Source organism: Carcharhinus amblyrhynchos, chromosome 28 (genome assembly GCF_965287045.1).
Source record: "Carcharhinus amblyrhynchos chromosome 28, sCarAmb.v2.hapA, whole genome shotgun sequence".
Classification (NCBI taxonomy): Eukaryota; Metazoa; Chordata; class Chondrichthyes; order Carcharhiniformes; family Carcharhinidae; genus Carcharhinus; species Carcharhinus amblyrhynchos.
The window spans coordinates 11,209,694-11,225,673 of NC_137351.1; the positions used below are offsets into that span (position 1 = coordinate 11,209,694).

At 37.9% G+C, this 15,980-nt stretch overlaps 1 protein-coding gene across 4 annotated transcripts in view; it reads right to left on the reverse strand.

The window, feature by feature from the left end:
• map2k5 (mitogen-activated protein kinase kinase 5) overlaps nt 1–15,980 on the reverse strand; it is a 294,288-nt gene that overhangs the window by 171,653 nt on the left and 106,655 nt on the right. For all 4 annotated transcript variants that reach the window (XR_013889610.1, XM_080214341.1, XM_080214340.1 and 1 more), the window contains exon 9: nt 2,934–2,973. Coding sequence is in view for 3 of the 4 variants with exons in the window: in XM_080214341.1 (XP_080070467.1) it covers nt 2,934–2,973 (40 nt within the window). In the remaining variant the exon portion in view is untranslated. The remainder of the gene's footprint in view (nt 1–2,933; nt 2,974–15,980) is intronic.

Below are 15,980 nucleotides of genomic sequence, written 5' to 3' on the forward strand. Positions count from 1 at the left end.
AGCTACAAGTGAGATGCCTGAAGACTGGACGGTGGAAAATATTGTACTTTTGTTTAAGAAGGGCTGCAGGGAAAAGCCTGGAAACTACAGGCCAGTGAGCTTCACATCTTTAGTGGGTAAGTTGTTAGAAGTTATTCTGAGAGATAAGATCTACAGGCACTTAGAGGGACAGGACTTATTAGGAACAGTCAGCATGACGCTCTGAGTGGAAAATCATGACTCACGAATTTGACTGAGTTTTTTGAAGGGGTAACCAAGAAGGTAAATGAGAGCAGTTCAGTCAACATTGTCTACATGGACTTTAGCAAGGCACCTACCACATGGTAGGTTGTTGCATCAGATTAAATCCAGAATCCAGGGTGAGATAGCCAATTGGATACAAAATTGGCTTGATGGCAGAAGTTGGACGGTGATTGTAGAGGGTTGTTTTTCAAACTAGCAGCCCATGACCAGCAGTGTGCCTCAGGGGTTGGTAATGGGTCCACTGTTATTTGTCATTTATATTAATGATTTGAATGAGAATTTAGGAGGCATGGTTATTAAGTTTGCAGATGACAGCAAGATTGGTCACATAGTGTTCAGTGAAGAAGGTTATCTAGGATTGCAATGAGATCTTAATCAATTGGGCTAGTGGGCTGATGAATGGCAAATGTAGGGAGTTTAATTTAGATAAATGCAAGGTGATGTGTTTGGTAAATCAAACTAGGGCAGGACTTGCTCCGTTAATGGTAGGGTGTTGGTCTTGGTCAGAATATTGAATACAGGACATCTTGTTGAAGTTGTACAAGACATTGGTACAGCCACACTTGGAATACTATGTACAGTTCTGGTGACCCTATTATAGAAAGAATATTATTAAACTAGAAAGAGTGCAGAAAAGATTTACTAGGATACAACGAGGACTTGATGGTTTGAGTTTTAAGGAGAGGCTGGACAGAATGAGACTTTTTCTCCTGGAGCATAGGGGCCTTCGGACTGATTTTATAGAGGTCTATAAAATAATGAGCGGCATAGATGAGATAAATAGTCAACATCATTTCCCAAAGGTATGGCAGTCAAAAACTAGACGGCATAGGTTTAAAGTGAGAGAGGAGAGATACAAAAGTGTCCAGAGGGATAATTTTTTCACATAGAGGGTGATGAGTGTCTGGAACAAACTGCCAGAGGTAGTAGTAGAGACGGATACAATTTTGTCTTTTAAAAAGCATTTAGACAGTTACATGGATAAGATGAGTATGGAGGGATATGGGCCAAATGCGGGCAATTGGGACTAGCTTAGTGGTTAAAAAGAAAGGGTGGCACGGACAAGTTAGGCCAAAGGACCTGTTTCCATGATGTGAACCTTGATGACCCTATAAGCATCTCTGTCATTGGTAATGTGAGGAGATTAAGAAGAATATTCAATTTCAGAGGTCTACAATGTCTATAAGTTATTTTCCTACATTTCTGCTTTCTTCGTAAATTTGCTTTTGTCTTAGCGTGGTGCACTTTTAAATAATCAGTTCTAAACTTTTTTCCTTTTCTTTTCAATAGTCTAATCGAAGTTAGGGGCAGGGACTGATGTTATTCTGCCAGCCATAAAATGGGTACGAAAGACACCTGTTTAATTGAGTCATGATTGATTTATTCTCATTCAGAAATGAACAAGAAATCATTTCATTATGTCAAAATCTTTCAGTTTTTTGACTTGCATGTCTATTCTTGTAAAACTATAATGTGTGAACAATATGTTGGAGAGCAGAATTAAGGTGAACTACCTTAAAATTATAACACAGGATAAAACTTTCTTTAAAGCACATTATGTCCAGTACACCTTCCTCTGTGGGTCAATGACAAAATGATTTTTGCAAATGGAGCTTGAACAAATGAGGTAGAATACATCTTTCAAATCTGTAATTACATAATTTATAATTGATGCACATAACTTCCATTTAACTTCACACACAGGATACTGTTGCCGTAAGGGCAAGTGGGATTAGTGATCGGGATGTTGCATTTATATTCTGAAATATTATTTGTAGTATTAACTTTTTTAAAAAAACAAATCATCATCCTGCTAGTCTAATTCACAGGGTATTAACACATTGTGGGAATAAAAAAGGTAGCAGGTCCCCTTCCAGCAAATAAGTCAGTGAACCAGTTGGATTTTAAAATATTGTGGCAGCTTTCCACAGTCCTAAAATGCACAGTTTAGGTTGATTGGTCAAGCTAAATTGACTCGTGTCACGGGATTAGTAGGGTAAATATATGGGGTTAAGGGAATAGGTCCTGGGTGGGATTGTGGTCAGTGTAGACTCAATGGGCCAAATGGTCTCCTTCTGCACTGCAAAAATCCTATGAGCTTTGTTTATTATTTTTCCTGGTGGCAGCCTACAAATACACCAATTTATTGAATGCAACAATTTCCCACGGTGGACATTCAATTCAAAACTCTAGACAAAACCATAAACAATTCATTATCATACTGCATTACTCAAAGTATCTATATGTTGACCTGGTAGGGAAAAAATTTGCCTGGTATGGCTTTAAGCCATACAAACCATAAGTAACCAGGTTTAATTCCCAAATAATACTGAACTCGTTGATCTCAAGTGGGTTGGCAATTGGTCTCAGTGCTGTTGGTTATGACGGGTGGAAACTAGTAATTCAGACTTCATACGAGGTAAAAACTGCCTGAACGATGCAATGTGCATAATACCAACAAAAAGAGCATTTCAAAAAATTAACAGTTGCATACAGTGGCTGAGATTCTCTGACCTCACCCATGGCTGTGTTTCACCGGTGTTGCTGCTGTGAATGAAGATTTGGTTGAGCACCAAATTCTCCATTCTCGCCTGCAGCTGTGGCAGGGCATGGTGTCGTGGTGGGTACGATATCGAAGAATTCTGGCTACTGTTTAACAAACGCAAAAATAAACAGAATTTTCATCTTACCTTGACTGCTAATATCTTTCCACTTGGAACATGGTAAGCTCTGTATGGAATTAAAATATAGTCACTGAGTAACCTAAATATCAAAGCAACACAAGCGAAACAAGTTACAAATGTCAATGGATGCCTGTTGTTTACATTATGACACATATATTGTAAGTGATGTTTGTGTTGAATACAGTTTTGTTCAATAAAATCAGCAGTGATGTTCACTTTTTTGTATAACCCTCTAAAGTCTCGCAGCAGCAATGATGATAGGTGAGCAACTGCATATCTTACTGTGGCTCTTTATCCCCTAAATGGTGGTTTTCTATGATGGACAGCAGAACTTACTGATGTCCTAATAGCACACTCCCGTCCCACTAATAGCTACCTTGACTGAACACAATGCTGCAAGCCAATGGTCTAACAAAGCAACTGCTGAGGGAACTTGGGAACAATCACTAGCAGAGGTTGGGACTCTCAGGGCTGCATTTCCCGATGTTGTACATTGTCGGTTAGCTTGTGTCTATTTGTCTGGTGAGCGCTGACCATTATGAATCTGCAAATTCTTCCACTACCACTGGGTCAGCTTCCTCAGGTGAGAGTCAGAGAAAATGACTGCACATTTGCTGCGACATTGTTTGTTGATTGTCCCAGCTGAAGGGGGGGAAAAAAAGTTTTTTTTATTTCCTACATTGCCTAAAACAATTAACTGATTGTTCCATGCAAGACCAACTGTTCCTCTATGAAAGTGACGCCCCCACCCAAACACTGAACACCAAGGACATACTTGTGTTCCTGATATGCAGCTTTATAAACTGAGGAATTAAAAATGAGAAATCAATGTTACTGTTGTCTCATTTGAAGACATTAATTCAAATATGGACGTAAGTATTCAACATCTACCATCACTACTAGCAGGAGAAATCTTCAGCCCATTTCTTAACCCGGACTATCCTTATATTTTATGTCCTAGTGAATGATCAGTGTACAGATGTTGCCAACTAACAGATTGTTTAAGTGGCAGCAAAAAGTAAGCTATTTTAGGTTAACTAATTTAATTAAACTGACTTCATTGGTCAATACGCCACGGTAAAACATTTATAGAACAAAATCATCATACTCTATGGAAAATCAGCCTGATCAGAGGCTCACACCTGCAATTTCATTCTGCAAAACTTCAACAGATACACATATAATGTTGCAGTAGTTGGTGTAAATGTGTAATTATATGAAAATATGGGAAAAGATAAAATATGATGGCATATAACAACAACTGCAGAATTGGTACTTTATACAGTCTCTTAAAGCTAGGTATTATCGTGACTAAAGAAATGTTACCCAACAGATAGGTACACATATATAATTGAAAAAAGCAGTGAGAATAAGTGAAAGAACAGGGTGATTCAATGCATGTTTACATTGGTCCCACGGTTGGAACAGAGGGGAGGAAAGATAAAGATTGAGTATCCAATTATTTTCTACATATTGCAGTATTCAAGCTAAATTTCACAAGAACCACTTAAGCTCTTTGTTGGGTAAAAGTCAACCCAGGTAAAGACAAATGATGAAATTTAAGGTGAGGGATGAGTATGGTAAAGAATTTAGTATTTTCTATTGATTGAATGCACTGTCAGCACAAACCACTTCCACAATAGAAATACCACAGGTTAGATGCAAACTAAAGGTCCCTTTTATAATGCCTCAAGCATGCCTTGACCTAAAAAAGTACTAGTGATATTTCTAGTTTCCACACCAGTCATCCTCCTGGTGCGACTGCCAAATTAATGCCACATAAGTTATGGAACCCATACCTATTCAGAAGTCTGTCATTTCACTTGACGCTTTTGTGCCCACAGTCAATTAATTAACTGTAGAGACAGGGAAAGGAGATTTTTATCATATCATATACCTGCAAGTTTCCACAAAGTTGACTTTTATTGCTGTGGCTCCAAATGGCACAAGTATATGCCCAACCACACAGCTCCAGATGTAGCAATAGAGGAACAGGTTTATTTACAATATCAGGACTGGCTATGTAATTTAGTACCCTCCTAGACAGACCTGGAAACTTCAAAAGTAAACTACCAGACTTTGCCACATTCAAATGCAAGCCCTAAGAGTGAGTGAAAGAACTGTTTCCTTACCCACAATGCTAGTCACCAGGATGTCAGGTAATTTCCAAGTGTGGTCAAACCAGTATAAATGCATACCCAATTAAAGAACAAAATCCCTATGCACCATATCTATTCACTTCTGTAACAGCAAACTGATCAGGCTGTTTTATATCATAACCCACTTACAGAATTCCCCAAACACCAAACCACTTCCTATTCCCCTAATAAAGCCCATTTGAGGTCATAAATGTTTCTGGAGCCCTATTTATGCAGGGACCTGCAGCTTTTCTGCTTCAAATTGCTCCAGGTCCTGGCCAGATTAACTTTAAAGGGTCATAATGTAAAACATGCCGATTACAAAGCGTTTAGCAGTATTCGTACTATTTCTACTTCAGATCCGCTTGTCGGTTTACACTGGGGATGCCAACCTTAAAACAGCTCTGCCTTAGACAAGAGGGGGTGAATTTTAATACCAGATTTATATCAGTGCAGTTTAATTCTGATTAAATTTAGGACAGATTTATACCAATACAAAGTCTCCAGTGTAATTGGGGACTCTAGGTTAAAGCACCTCAATTTGCTCAAGTTTAACGTATAAAAGCATCAAAAAGCTTTTAACATCCAAGTCTAGTGTGAAATTCCCCATCTACTCTGTGAGCACTTTTCATTAAACAGGTTTGACCAATGAATTAAATTATTTAACTCCAGTAATTTCTTCTGCAGTATTTCTATAACCTTATTTTTATCTTTCCATCATTTAACCTCCTGATAACATTTTATATTTTCTGGTTTAATTTTCTGTTTTAATTGCAGTTCTCGTTCTACACTTTAATGTCATAGATTTAGTAAAGCATCTTTATATCACAGCCTGCTCTTTGGTAACCTTGACACATTAGGTATATTAAGTATACTAATGAGTCTAAACAATATCTTAGTCAGAAAATTATTCTGGAGCAGCATAAGCAAATACATCTTTGTCACCTTATGGTTGAGCTGTCTTTGACAGCTTCTCAAACAGTTCCATACAAAAATTCCAGCTCTTCTGGAACTCACCTTATCCTACACTTGCTTACATCAATATCATTGTTCTTCATCTACAAATCCCGCCAAGGTTTATCAGCCAGCCTCATCAAGGCTTATAACTTAACTCTGATGCACAATTCTAATTTCCTCTGTCTGCTCCATTATGGATGGCAGCAATTTCACTCATCATGATCCCACACATCGAAGTTCTCTTCCTAAGTCTACTTCTGACTTTGTTGGCCATAATTAGCACGTAATTCTTCCAGTGCTCTAACTGTCACTGCCTCCTCAACTACCATCACTAATATCAAATCAAGTGATTATTTATCTCATTGCCATTTATGGAACGTTGCAATGTGCAAAATAGCTTCTGCATTTCACAGATAACAACAGTAATTGCACAATGCAATTTATTGTACACTTTAGGATGTTTAAGATACTTTAGTAGTGCCTCATAAATGCAAGTTATTTCTTTGAACAATAACCATTGAGTACTGCAGGGAATTGCATATTGGCATAGATGTTAAGTAAGTAGACAATTAGTCCAACAGTAATGCTATCCTTAATAGTACATACGAAGAATGACTATGTGAACGAGTCAATGGATGGCTGTCTGCACCCCATAACAGGATAATTTCAGAATAGGAATGGAGAAAATTGGGGAGTGAAAAAAAAGACATGAAACTGAAGTTGTGCACTATATTTTAATGTGCATTATATGAAAAGAATCTGACTCCCTGTATTTTATTGGTGCTTTTTTGAAATGCAGTTCAACTTACCTGGAAATGTGAAAAAAAATTAATCTAAGGGGACTGTATACATATCTAACTTTACATTCATCATCAAGTCTTTTGTGGTTCAACAACTATTATGTTAAATAAGGGCTTGCATCCTATTCTGTAAGTAAAGATAAACCTACAGTAAGTAAGAAGCCATTACCATCAGATCATTAGAAGATAAGTAAATGCTCTGAACTTCTATACCAAGTCTGGCAGTTTTAAATGCTCTTCCACTGGAGGATCTCAACAGGTTAATTAGCATGTCAGTTACTTGACAAGAAAGATGATCTTCCTGAAACAACGATGGTTTACTGTTACTATCTGAAGAATAAGGGAGCACTTGATGATTTAATTATGATGCACGTTAATTCATCCATGAAGACTGGGTTTGAGTTTCCAATAAAGGTTCAGGCCCAGGACTCACTTACAAACACCATCTTCCAGTTTATTGTGCTATTTTAACAGTTTATTTCAGTTAACAATTTGTAGCATTACATCACAAAATTGAAAAGCAATAAGCGCACTTTCCATCCTTTCTTCCGATTGTAAATTAGCTGTGATAGAGTCATTTGTCTGCTTCAAACTGATCTTAGGTTTTCAAATGTCTGCATTACCAACACATTTCAGCACTTGGGTTGCAAAGTGATTAATGCACTTTTGCGCAAAAGGTACAATTACACTAGAATACAATCCAACACTCACGTAGTGCTTTAATTAACAACTCACAGTTCCAAGTTGAAAATAGTGACCATTCTAATTATTCCTTTTAATTATCAGCTCCATTCTTGACAAAAAAAAAATACCAGGAAGGAGGGGGGGGAATTATCTAATTGTCTATACTTACTTACCGTGCAATTGCACATGCATGAAACCTGAGAGAAGCAGCATTCAACATGTTTTCTTTGAAGCCAACCCACTGGCTGATAATATATTCATGTGTACATAATCAAACGATTTCCAATGTACTTTGTTTGAAACCTATTCAACACTTGATGAACTTTTGAAGTTCAAATTGCCTCTGTACATATCTTCTTACAGTCAAGATGATACATACAGTAGGCCACTCACATCTCCAAAGGATTTGTGTCAAATAAGTTAATTTATATTAAATCACACAAATTACCTTTAAACATTCCAACTCCCTTCCACAATTCCACATAATATACCAGTCATCTCAAAAGTAAAGCTTTTAATTTCCAATAACAGTCATGTAAAACTTCTACTTTATCCTCTACCCTTCTATTCGCAAATTCTTTTTTCCCTAGGTGAGGGGAGTCTTTGTGCTCATTAAGATGAGGAACAGCTGACTGGGGATCGAGCCGAAGATCAGGTACAATGCCTTTTCTTGTCAGCTTGGATCTTGTATGTTTCTCTTCTGGGGACCATGTATTGGATTTAATTTGAATTGGTTTTTACAGCAAGCAAGGAGATGGATGAAGAGCTTGTCTGGTCTTCTCTGTGCATTGGTGTTGTACTTTAGGAATTAAAAAAAAATTCTGATTTTAATTCCTATTTAGGAATTTTTAAAAAATTTTAAAAAAAGACATTACCTCTTCTAACATCCCACGTAAGCGTCAAGCACTCCAAGACAAACAATGCCAAGTAGTGCTCCCTCTGTTAAACCCAAACTTCAACAGAGCACCTCACCAATTTTTCTCTTCGTGCACCATCATTTTTCAGTGGGACTGTTAGGTTAGTGCCAAATTACACTCGCTCTGTATTTCAGCCTGCATCCAATAAGATGCAGGCTATTTGTGACTTCTCATAATAATCTTGCCTAGAAACCTGAATGGATTCAGAAAAGACTTCATTTCAGTGGTAAAAGCCAGATTTAAAACCAGAGATTAAAGGAAAGTGTGTTTATCTATGGTAACATTCAACGTCACTCATACAAGTTAACATTTAACGTGCTCCCAAGTATGTTCTATTTGTTTGGACCTATGACCCACATATTTACTTGCCACAGGGAGATTAGCTTGTTCTCTTAACTTCACCCAGAATACATTAGTTGGCAGATGTCTGTTTCTCATTCACATTGAGTAAATATACTCAACTTCTTCCCTTGCTTTTTAAACAAGATATGATACATATGATAAAGTAGATGGGGCAGGGCCAACTGGTCCATGGAGCTGCTCTGCACAGTTAAGACTTGAAAGGGAGGAAGAAATTGAAAAAAAAATCTCTTTGATCTCCCTAAGCAATTAAAACTGGTCAAAGACAACACAATGACCATTACTAATATTATTTAGTATTCTATCCGTCTTGTGGATTCTGTGATTTCCACTTCATAACTGGCTCAGCTCTTTTTTGAAGGTAAACAGCAAATTATTAAATATAATTTAATTATAAATTATTATTTAATTATTAAATTATTATTTGAGGTATGAATCAGCAACTTGTTTCATAGGTATATGATCCTCTGGGGAAAAAAGGACTTCCTAATATCTAACATAGCCTATCTGAAATAATCTGTTAAGATAAATACAATTTAACCTCACCACTATTTAGCTCAGATGTCTACATAAAAATACACAGAATTAACTTGTGAACCTTTTAATTCCTTTAGCTAATACATCACGGCATTGGTTGTGAACTTTAAGAGAATTGTGCACAAATGCTAAGATCTTTTCATTTTTAAACAGAATTCAGTTCTGTGCGAGTTGCATGCAACTATATGTGCCCACATACAAATCTTTGTCCAAATTAAATATCATTTGCCAAATGCTTATCAATTCTCCTATCTAGTCAAGATCTGCCTGCAGTAGTTTACCCTCATTAATAGCTCAGTAAGGCATTTGACAAAGTCCCTCATGGTAGGGTGGTTGAAAAGATTAAGGCTCATGGGATACAAGGCCAGGTATCTAGATGGGTTGAGAACTGGCTTGGTAAGAGGAGACAGAGAGTGGTAGTGGAAGGGTCCTTTTTTAGCTGGAGGTCTGTCGCCAGTGGTGTGCCGCAGGGCTCAGTACTGGGACTTCTTTTTGTAGTGTATATATAAATGACTTGGAAGAGGGTTTTTGCAGATTTGCAGATGACACTAATTATTATTATTATTATTTGATATTTCAGAATAGGAATGGAGAAAATTGGGGAGTGAAAAAAAGACATGAAACTGAAGTTGTGCACTATATTTTAATGCGTATTATATGAAAAGAATCTGACTCCCTGTATTTTATTGGTGCTTTTTTGAAATGCAGTTCAACTTACCTCGATATGTGAAAAAAAAATAATCTAAGGGGACTGTATAATAAAATAATAATAATAACATAATAATAATAAGATGGCTGGATTGGTGGGCAGTGAGGAGCAGTGTCTGGCAATACAATGGGATATAGATAGGCTGGTATATTGGGCAGATATATGGCAAATGGAGTTTAATCCTGATAAATGTGAGGTGATGCATTTTGGCCGGAATAATGTAGGGGGGAGTTATATGATAAAGGATAAATCCACAAAGAGTATCGAAACACAGCGGGACCTGGGGGTGCAAGTGCACAAGTCTTTGAAGGTGGCAGTACAAGTGGAGAAGGTTGTGAAGAAAGCTTATGGTATGTTAGCCTTTATACGAAGGGGTAAAGAGTATAAGAGCTGGAGTTTAATGTTGCAGTTGTATAGAACGTTGGTTAGGCCGCATTTGGAGTGCTGCATCCAGTTCTGGTCGCCTTACTACCAGAAGGACGTGGAGACCCTGGACAGCGTGTAGAGGAGGTTTACCAGGATGTTGCCTGGTATGGGTTATGAGGAAAGATTGAGCAAATTGGGGCTGTTTTCCCTTGAAAGGCGGCGACTGAGGGGGGATCTAATAGAGGTATATAAGATTATGAAGGGTATAGATAGAGTAAACAGTGGTAAGCTATTTCCTATGTTAGGAACGCACAGTACGAGGGGCCATGGGCTTAGGGTGAGGGGGAAGAGGTATAGCACGGATATTAGAGGGAGGTTTTTCACACAGAGGGTAGTGGGGGTATGGAATGCTCTGCCAAGCAAGGTGGTGGAGGCAGGCACGCTGGAGTTGTTTAAGAGTTACTTAGACAGGCACATGAGTGGGTTGGAGATGGAAGGATATAGGAGATTGTTTTAAATAAGGTTCATTAGCATTGGGGCGTCCCTGGTAATGTATAAGGATGTGGAATGATACTAATGTTTTTCTCTTTTAATTCACAGGTTTTAAGTTGGTCTGCCTTGTTGTCCAACGAGGGGAATACACGTGATGGGTTGTACAAGGGCTGCTCTTGGATGTTCGAGAATAGCCTAGTACTTCATGTCGTTAGTGTGTGCTTAAACTGGACCTGATGCTGGGTAACACGACAGCTCAGTGACTATCACTGTTTGCTGTGCAGACACATGGACGTGGGCCAGTGTCTGTGGGAGTTTGCGCATTCTCTCCGTGCTTGCGTGGGTTTTCTCCGGGTGCCCCGGTTTCCTCCCACACCCCAAAGATGTGCTATTAGGCTGATTGGAGGTAATAAATTGCCCCTAAATTAGTTTTCCCTCAATGTGGAATGCCATAAGCATAGATAAGGGTCAGGGGTGGAGGGGGGGACTGGTAATGTTAAAATGGTGGCACGGGCTTGTTGGGCCGAAGGGCCTGTTTCCTGGGCTGTTTTTGTTCTTACGACATGCCAATTCTGCCAGCTTGTTGATACAACCACGTTTCAGCAGCACCTATTTTGAAGAGGCTGATAAAATGGACTGAAATTATAATGTATTTGGATTGTAATTTACGATATATATGGGTAAACTGTAATATATCTGAACAAATTGTTTAAATAAAAAGAAAGTTGGACTCGTGGAAAAAATACAGCCCAAACACCTGCATAAATCTTTGTAACATAATTGCTTTCCCAATGGCGTCCAACCTTCAGTTATCTTTGTCCAACTCTGAAATTCTCTCTCTAACTTTTCAACTCCTTTAATTCACTTTCTTTCTAAAAGACACTTCATAAAATTTATTAAATAAAAACAAATTACTGCCAATGCTGAAATCTGAAAACAAAAGGGAAATTGCTGGAGATCTCAGCAGGTCTGACAGCGTCTGTTAAGGAGAGAAAAGAGCTGATGTTTCAAGTCCAGATGATTGTTTGTCAAAGCTATTAGTATAAATACAGCAAAGTTTTGAGTGGGGGTCTTCGGGATTCGAACCAGTTCTTTTCTCTCCTTACAGATGCTGCCAGGTCTGCTGAGATTTTCCAGCGTTTTCCCTTTTGGTTTCATAAAACTTATTTCTTCGACCAAGGATTTGGTCATCTGACCTAATATCTGCTTTGCGGCTTGTTGTTATAATTTATTTTATTAAAATCCTCTGAAGCATCTTGAGAAGTTTAGTTATGTTGTTGCTTGGTAATAGTATCATCTGCAAACTTGCAGACTACTCTCAACACCACATTCACGTCATGGGTGAAGATGGTGAACGGTAACAACCTTAAACACAGATCACTGAGAGACACCACTGGCAACTGGTCTCCAAGCAGATCCACAACGATTAATAACCATTTCCTGCTGTCAGAAATGCAAGCAACTCTTAATATGTTATGGTAACTCTCTACTCAGTCAATTCTATCCCATTGACCAACCTGTTCTGAGGTAGCCAATAAAGACTGTTTGTAAATTCAAATGGACAATGGGAATACCCTCGTATATAAAACTATTAGCACTCTCAACATATTTAATCAAATCAATAAGCTAAACTTTTTTTTAGAAGCTATGCGGAGCATCTCTGATAGCTTCTCTATATTGGTGATCATAGAGTGTATCTCTAATTCCTTCCAGCATCTTGCCGATGATGACAGAGATCAAACTAATGGGCTGATAGTTTCCTGATAACAACTTGTCACTCTTTTTTTTTAAATCACAACTACATGAGCAGATTTGTAACCTAAGGGAAAATCAGTGAGCAATAGAAATATATCGGAAAGAGGCTAACACTGCTCCCATCCCTTTAGAGATCCTTGGCTAGACATCACCTGACCAGAGCCCAGTGTATTGTTCCCAATTTTTTCTGAGATTATATTCTCGTCAATTTTTGCAATTTTGATGCTGACAACACAACTCTGCTGGTAAGTGAGCATGTTCACAGATGTGAAGATAGATGAAAAGTAGTCAAAAACTTTCTCCCATACTCTGGGAGTCAATTCAAATCTATCCTAAGGAATGTGTCAATGGCATTGTGCAACTTGGTCCTCCTACTCCTGACATTGGCCATTAAGCTTTTGCAATTTCCAACAGACGTCCAGTAATAATTTCTCAATTGAGTTTTGACTAATCTAATAGCAGTTTTTGTTTCCTTTAATTGTGCACCATATTTGTTTATGTTTTCCAGTTTTTTTTTAAATTCCATATCAGTAACTTATACTAAATGTTATTTAAGGAAATGAAAGGAATGACTTGCATTTATATTTAATCCAATAATGTACGTAGGATGCACATCCCTTCCAACAAATTATCGTTGAAGTGCAGTGACTGTTATTGCACAGATAAGGCCACGTGCACACCACAGAATCTCAAGTAACAACTGGACTGAATGATCAGTTATTTGATATGATAGGTTATTGGTGATGTTGGTTTAGGGCAGAATGTTGGTTAAGATACCATGACTTATTTCTACTCTCCTCCCAACAGCGGAATCTTTAATTTCTAGCCAAATGAACAAGTGTATCTCATTTGAAAAAATGGTGCTTCTAACAATTCAACACTTTTCCATGCTATACTTTTAAAATCAAATCTTGAAATAAAGCTTGAACACAAATCTTTTGAGTTGAAAGGCAAGAATGATACCATCCGAGCTAAACTAACATTACTAAACAAAGGTTGCACCAACAATCAAATTGTCAATGGTTACTGAGGCAGGATATACATAACAACTGATAAGTATCCTTCAGAAATTTCATTTTAACATATATATATTAGCAAAAAAAATTGCAATTGATAAAAAGGAAATTTTAAAGCCTATATACAAGATATAATCAATAGGTATTGAAAACTGCCTTCATTATAAGCTTCTGAAACACCACTGGCGGAAAAGAGCTAGACAGGAAAGAGATACCAGATGGATAATTAAAATGTAGAAATGACTGTGTATAATTACTACTCATGAATAATTAATCACATTGTTTTACTTCATTAGTTATGCATATAACCCTTTACCTGTGATCAGTATTAAATATAGAATGTGATAGCAGGGAGTGATTATCAGGATGTAACCTAATCAAGGTTGTTCAGATGATGAGATAAATCGCAAGAATGAAACTCAAGTAGTTTATGAACATCCACCTGAATCTAAAGATTAGATTACAGCCTCGAAATCACTCCCTTGTATTTAATATCATATATCAAAGATCTTTCACTCAATTACCTTCCAGCATCAGAGAGTCGTCATCAGACATTGCATGGTCAACTACCATTTTAAGTGATTCCTTCTTGCTCACTTGGACAGCAACATGGATTTCAAGTGGACATGCAATGCACATTTTAATCATTGATATTTCACTGTCGACAAAGACATGTAAAGTTCACCAAAATTAAGAAAAATGCTTTATGTTGCTAGTACGCACTAGCATTTTAGTTCACCAAGCACTGGGTGATTAGACAGAAGGAACAGAGTTACACGAGATATCTAAAGTTGGGCCTGAATCTAGAAGGAGAAATAATTACTGTTATGACAGGATTACCCCTATATTTTCCCTTTATAGCACAGTAACATAAAAGACATGCAGAGAAAAGTTCTCGGGTCCAACCAGCCTGTCCTATGCAATTGCAATACAAAAACTGTACAAAAACCCTGTGGTAGGATCTGGTGCACTTAAATTGGCCCCATCAGTCAATAGGCAGAAATGATTGCCTAAGATTTCTGCTCTGTCCTGGCTGCTGTATCCCAACAACTACAATAAAAAACTATACAAAAGACAAAAACTAAATGGCACAGCATTAAGCTGCATAAAAACCAAGGAGCAAGCATATTTAAATGTGTCATGTCACTGCTAATGTGTTTTAAATGCCTGATGATGCACTTAGTTGTTGTCTTCTGTTCTTTAGTATTTTATTTGTGGATATTCATCTCTCCCAGGATGAAGGAAGCTGCACTACCCGCAACTGTGCGAACTGTACATGGCCCATATGGAAGGAGCGTGCTCAATGGACCAAAATATAACTTCTGATTCTGGATTTCACATTTTTGTTTAAAAACAGGTGGGAACTGTGAGTTATTATATCAAGTAGCTGAGTCATACTCACCAAGAAATTCAAGCCCCCAGCTGTATTAAATTAACTGAGCTCAGCTGAGGCACTGCAATTTGACTCAAAGCACTTGGCTCAAGAAGGGGAAAACATGCAGAGTTCAGACAACTGATCACTATCTAATTATTACTGTTGAATGTGAACATCAGGTGAAGACAGAATTTGCTCAGTAAGGATTTTCTTGCAGTCACATAGACACATAGAGCTGAAGTTTCCTGGCCCCAGGGTGATGGGGTTGCAATTGGAGGGCTGGTAAAGTAGCAGGGATCCACAGGGACAGATACTCAATGCATTCCTACCACTACAGTACTTGCCCAGGGTGGGCAGGCATTTTGCATAATTAATGCCTTCCGAAAATACTTCAATAGCACCTAGTTCTGATGGTGGGGCTGCCAATCTTTCAATACATAATGGCTTCCTGCTGACCTTCCAAACTAAGGACCCACCCATCACCCTTAATTGGACACTCCAAGGAAAACAGCTCCGCTGGTCTGCTTCCTCATAAACTGGTATTTAGAGCACGCATTTTGCACCACCACTGAAGTCCTGAAGCCTACGGAAAAATCCTACTCTTACTGATTAGGTTAAAACATGAAGTATGGTCACCTGGCACCAGACAGTATTAGCTCTTGTGGCCCCATGATACCAAGGAGTCAAGACTATTAAGGAAAGGATGGGGAAACCAAACAAATTCTACATTAAACATTTATGATATGTTTATTGTTCTCTTCATTGCTCATGTTGATTGATAAATAACCATATCCCCTCAATAGCAACATTGATTCAAATTCAAAAATGACAGATTAATGTTTTTTTATTAAACTTATGTGGTAAGATGTTAGTGTATTGAGTGCAAGGTTATAAACAATGTTTTGAGATTTGATTTATTATTGTCACGTGTATTGGGATACAGAGAA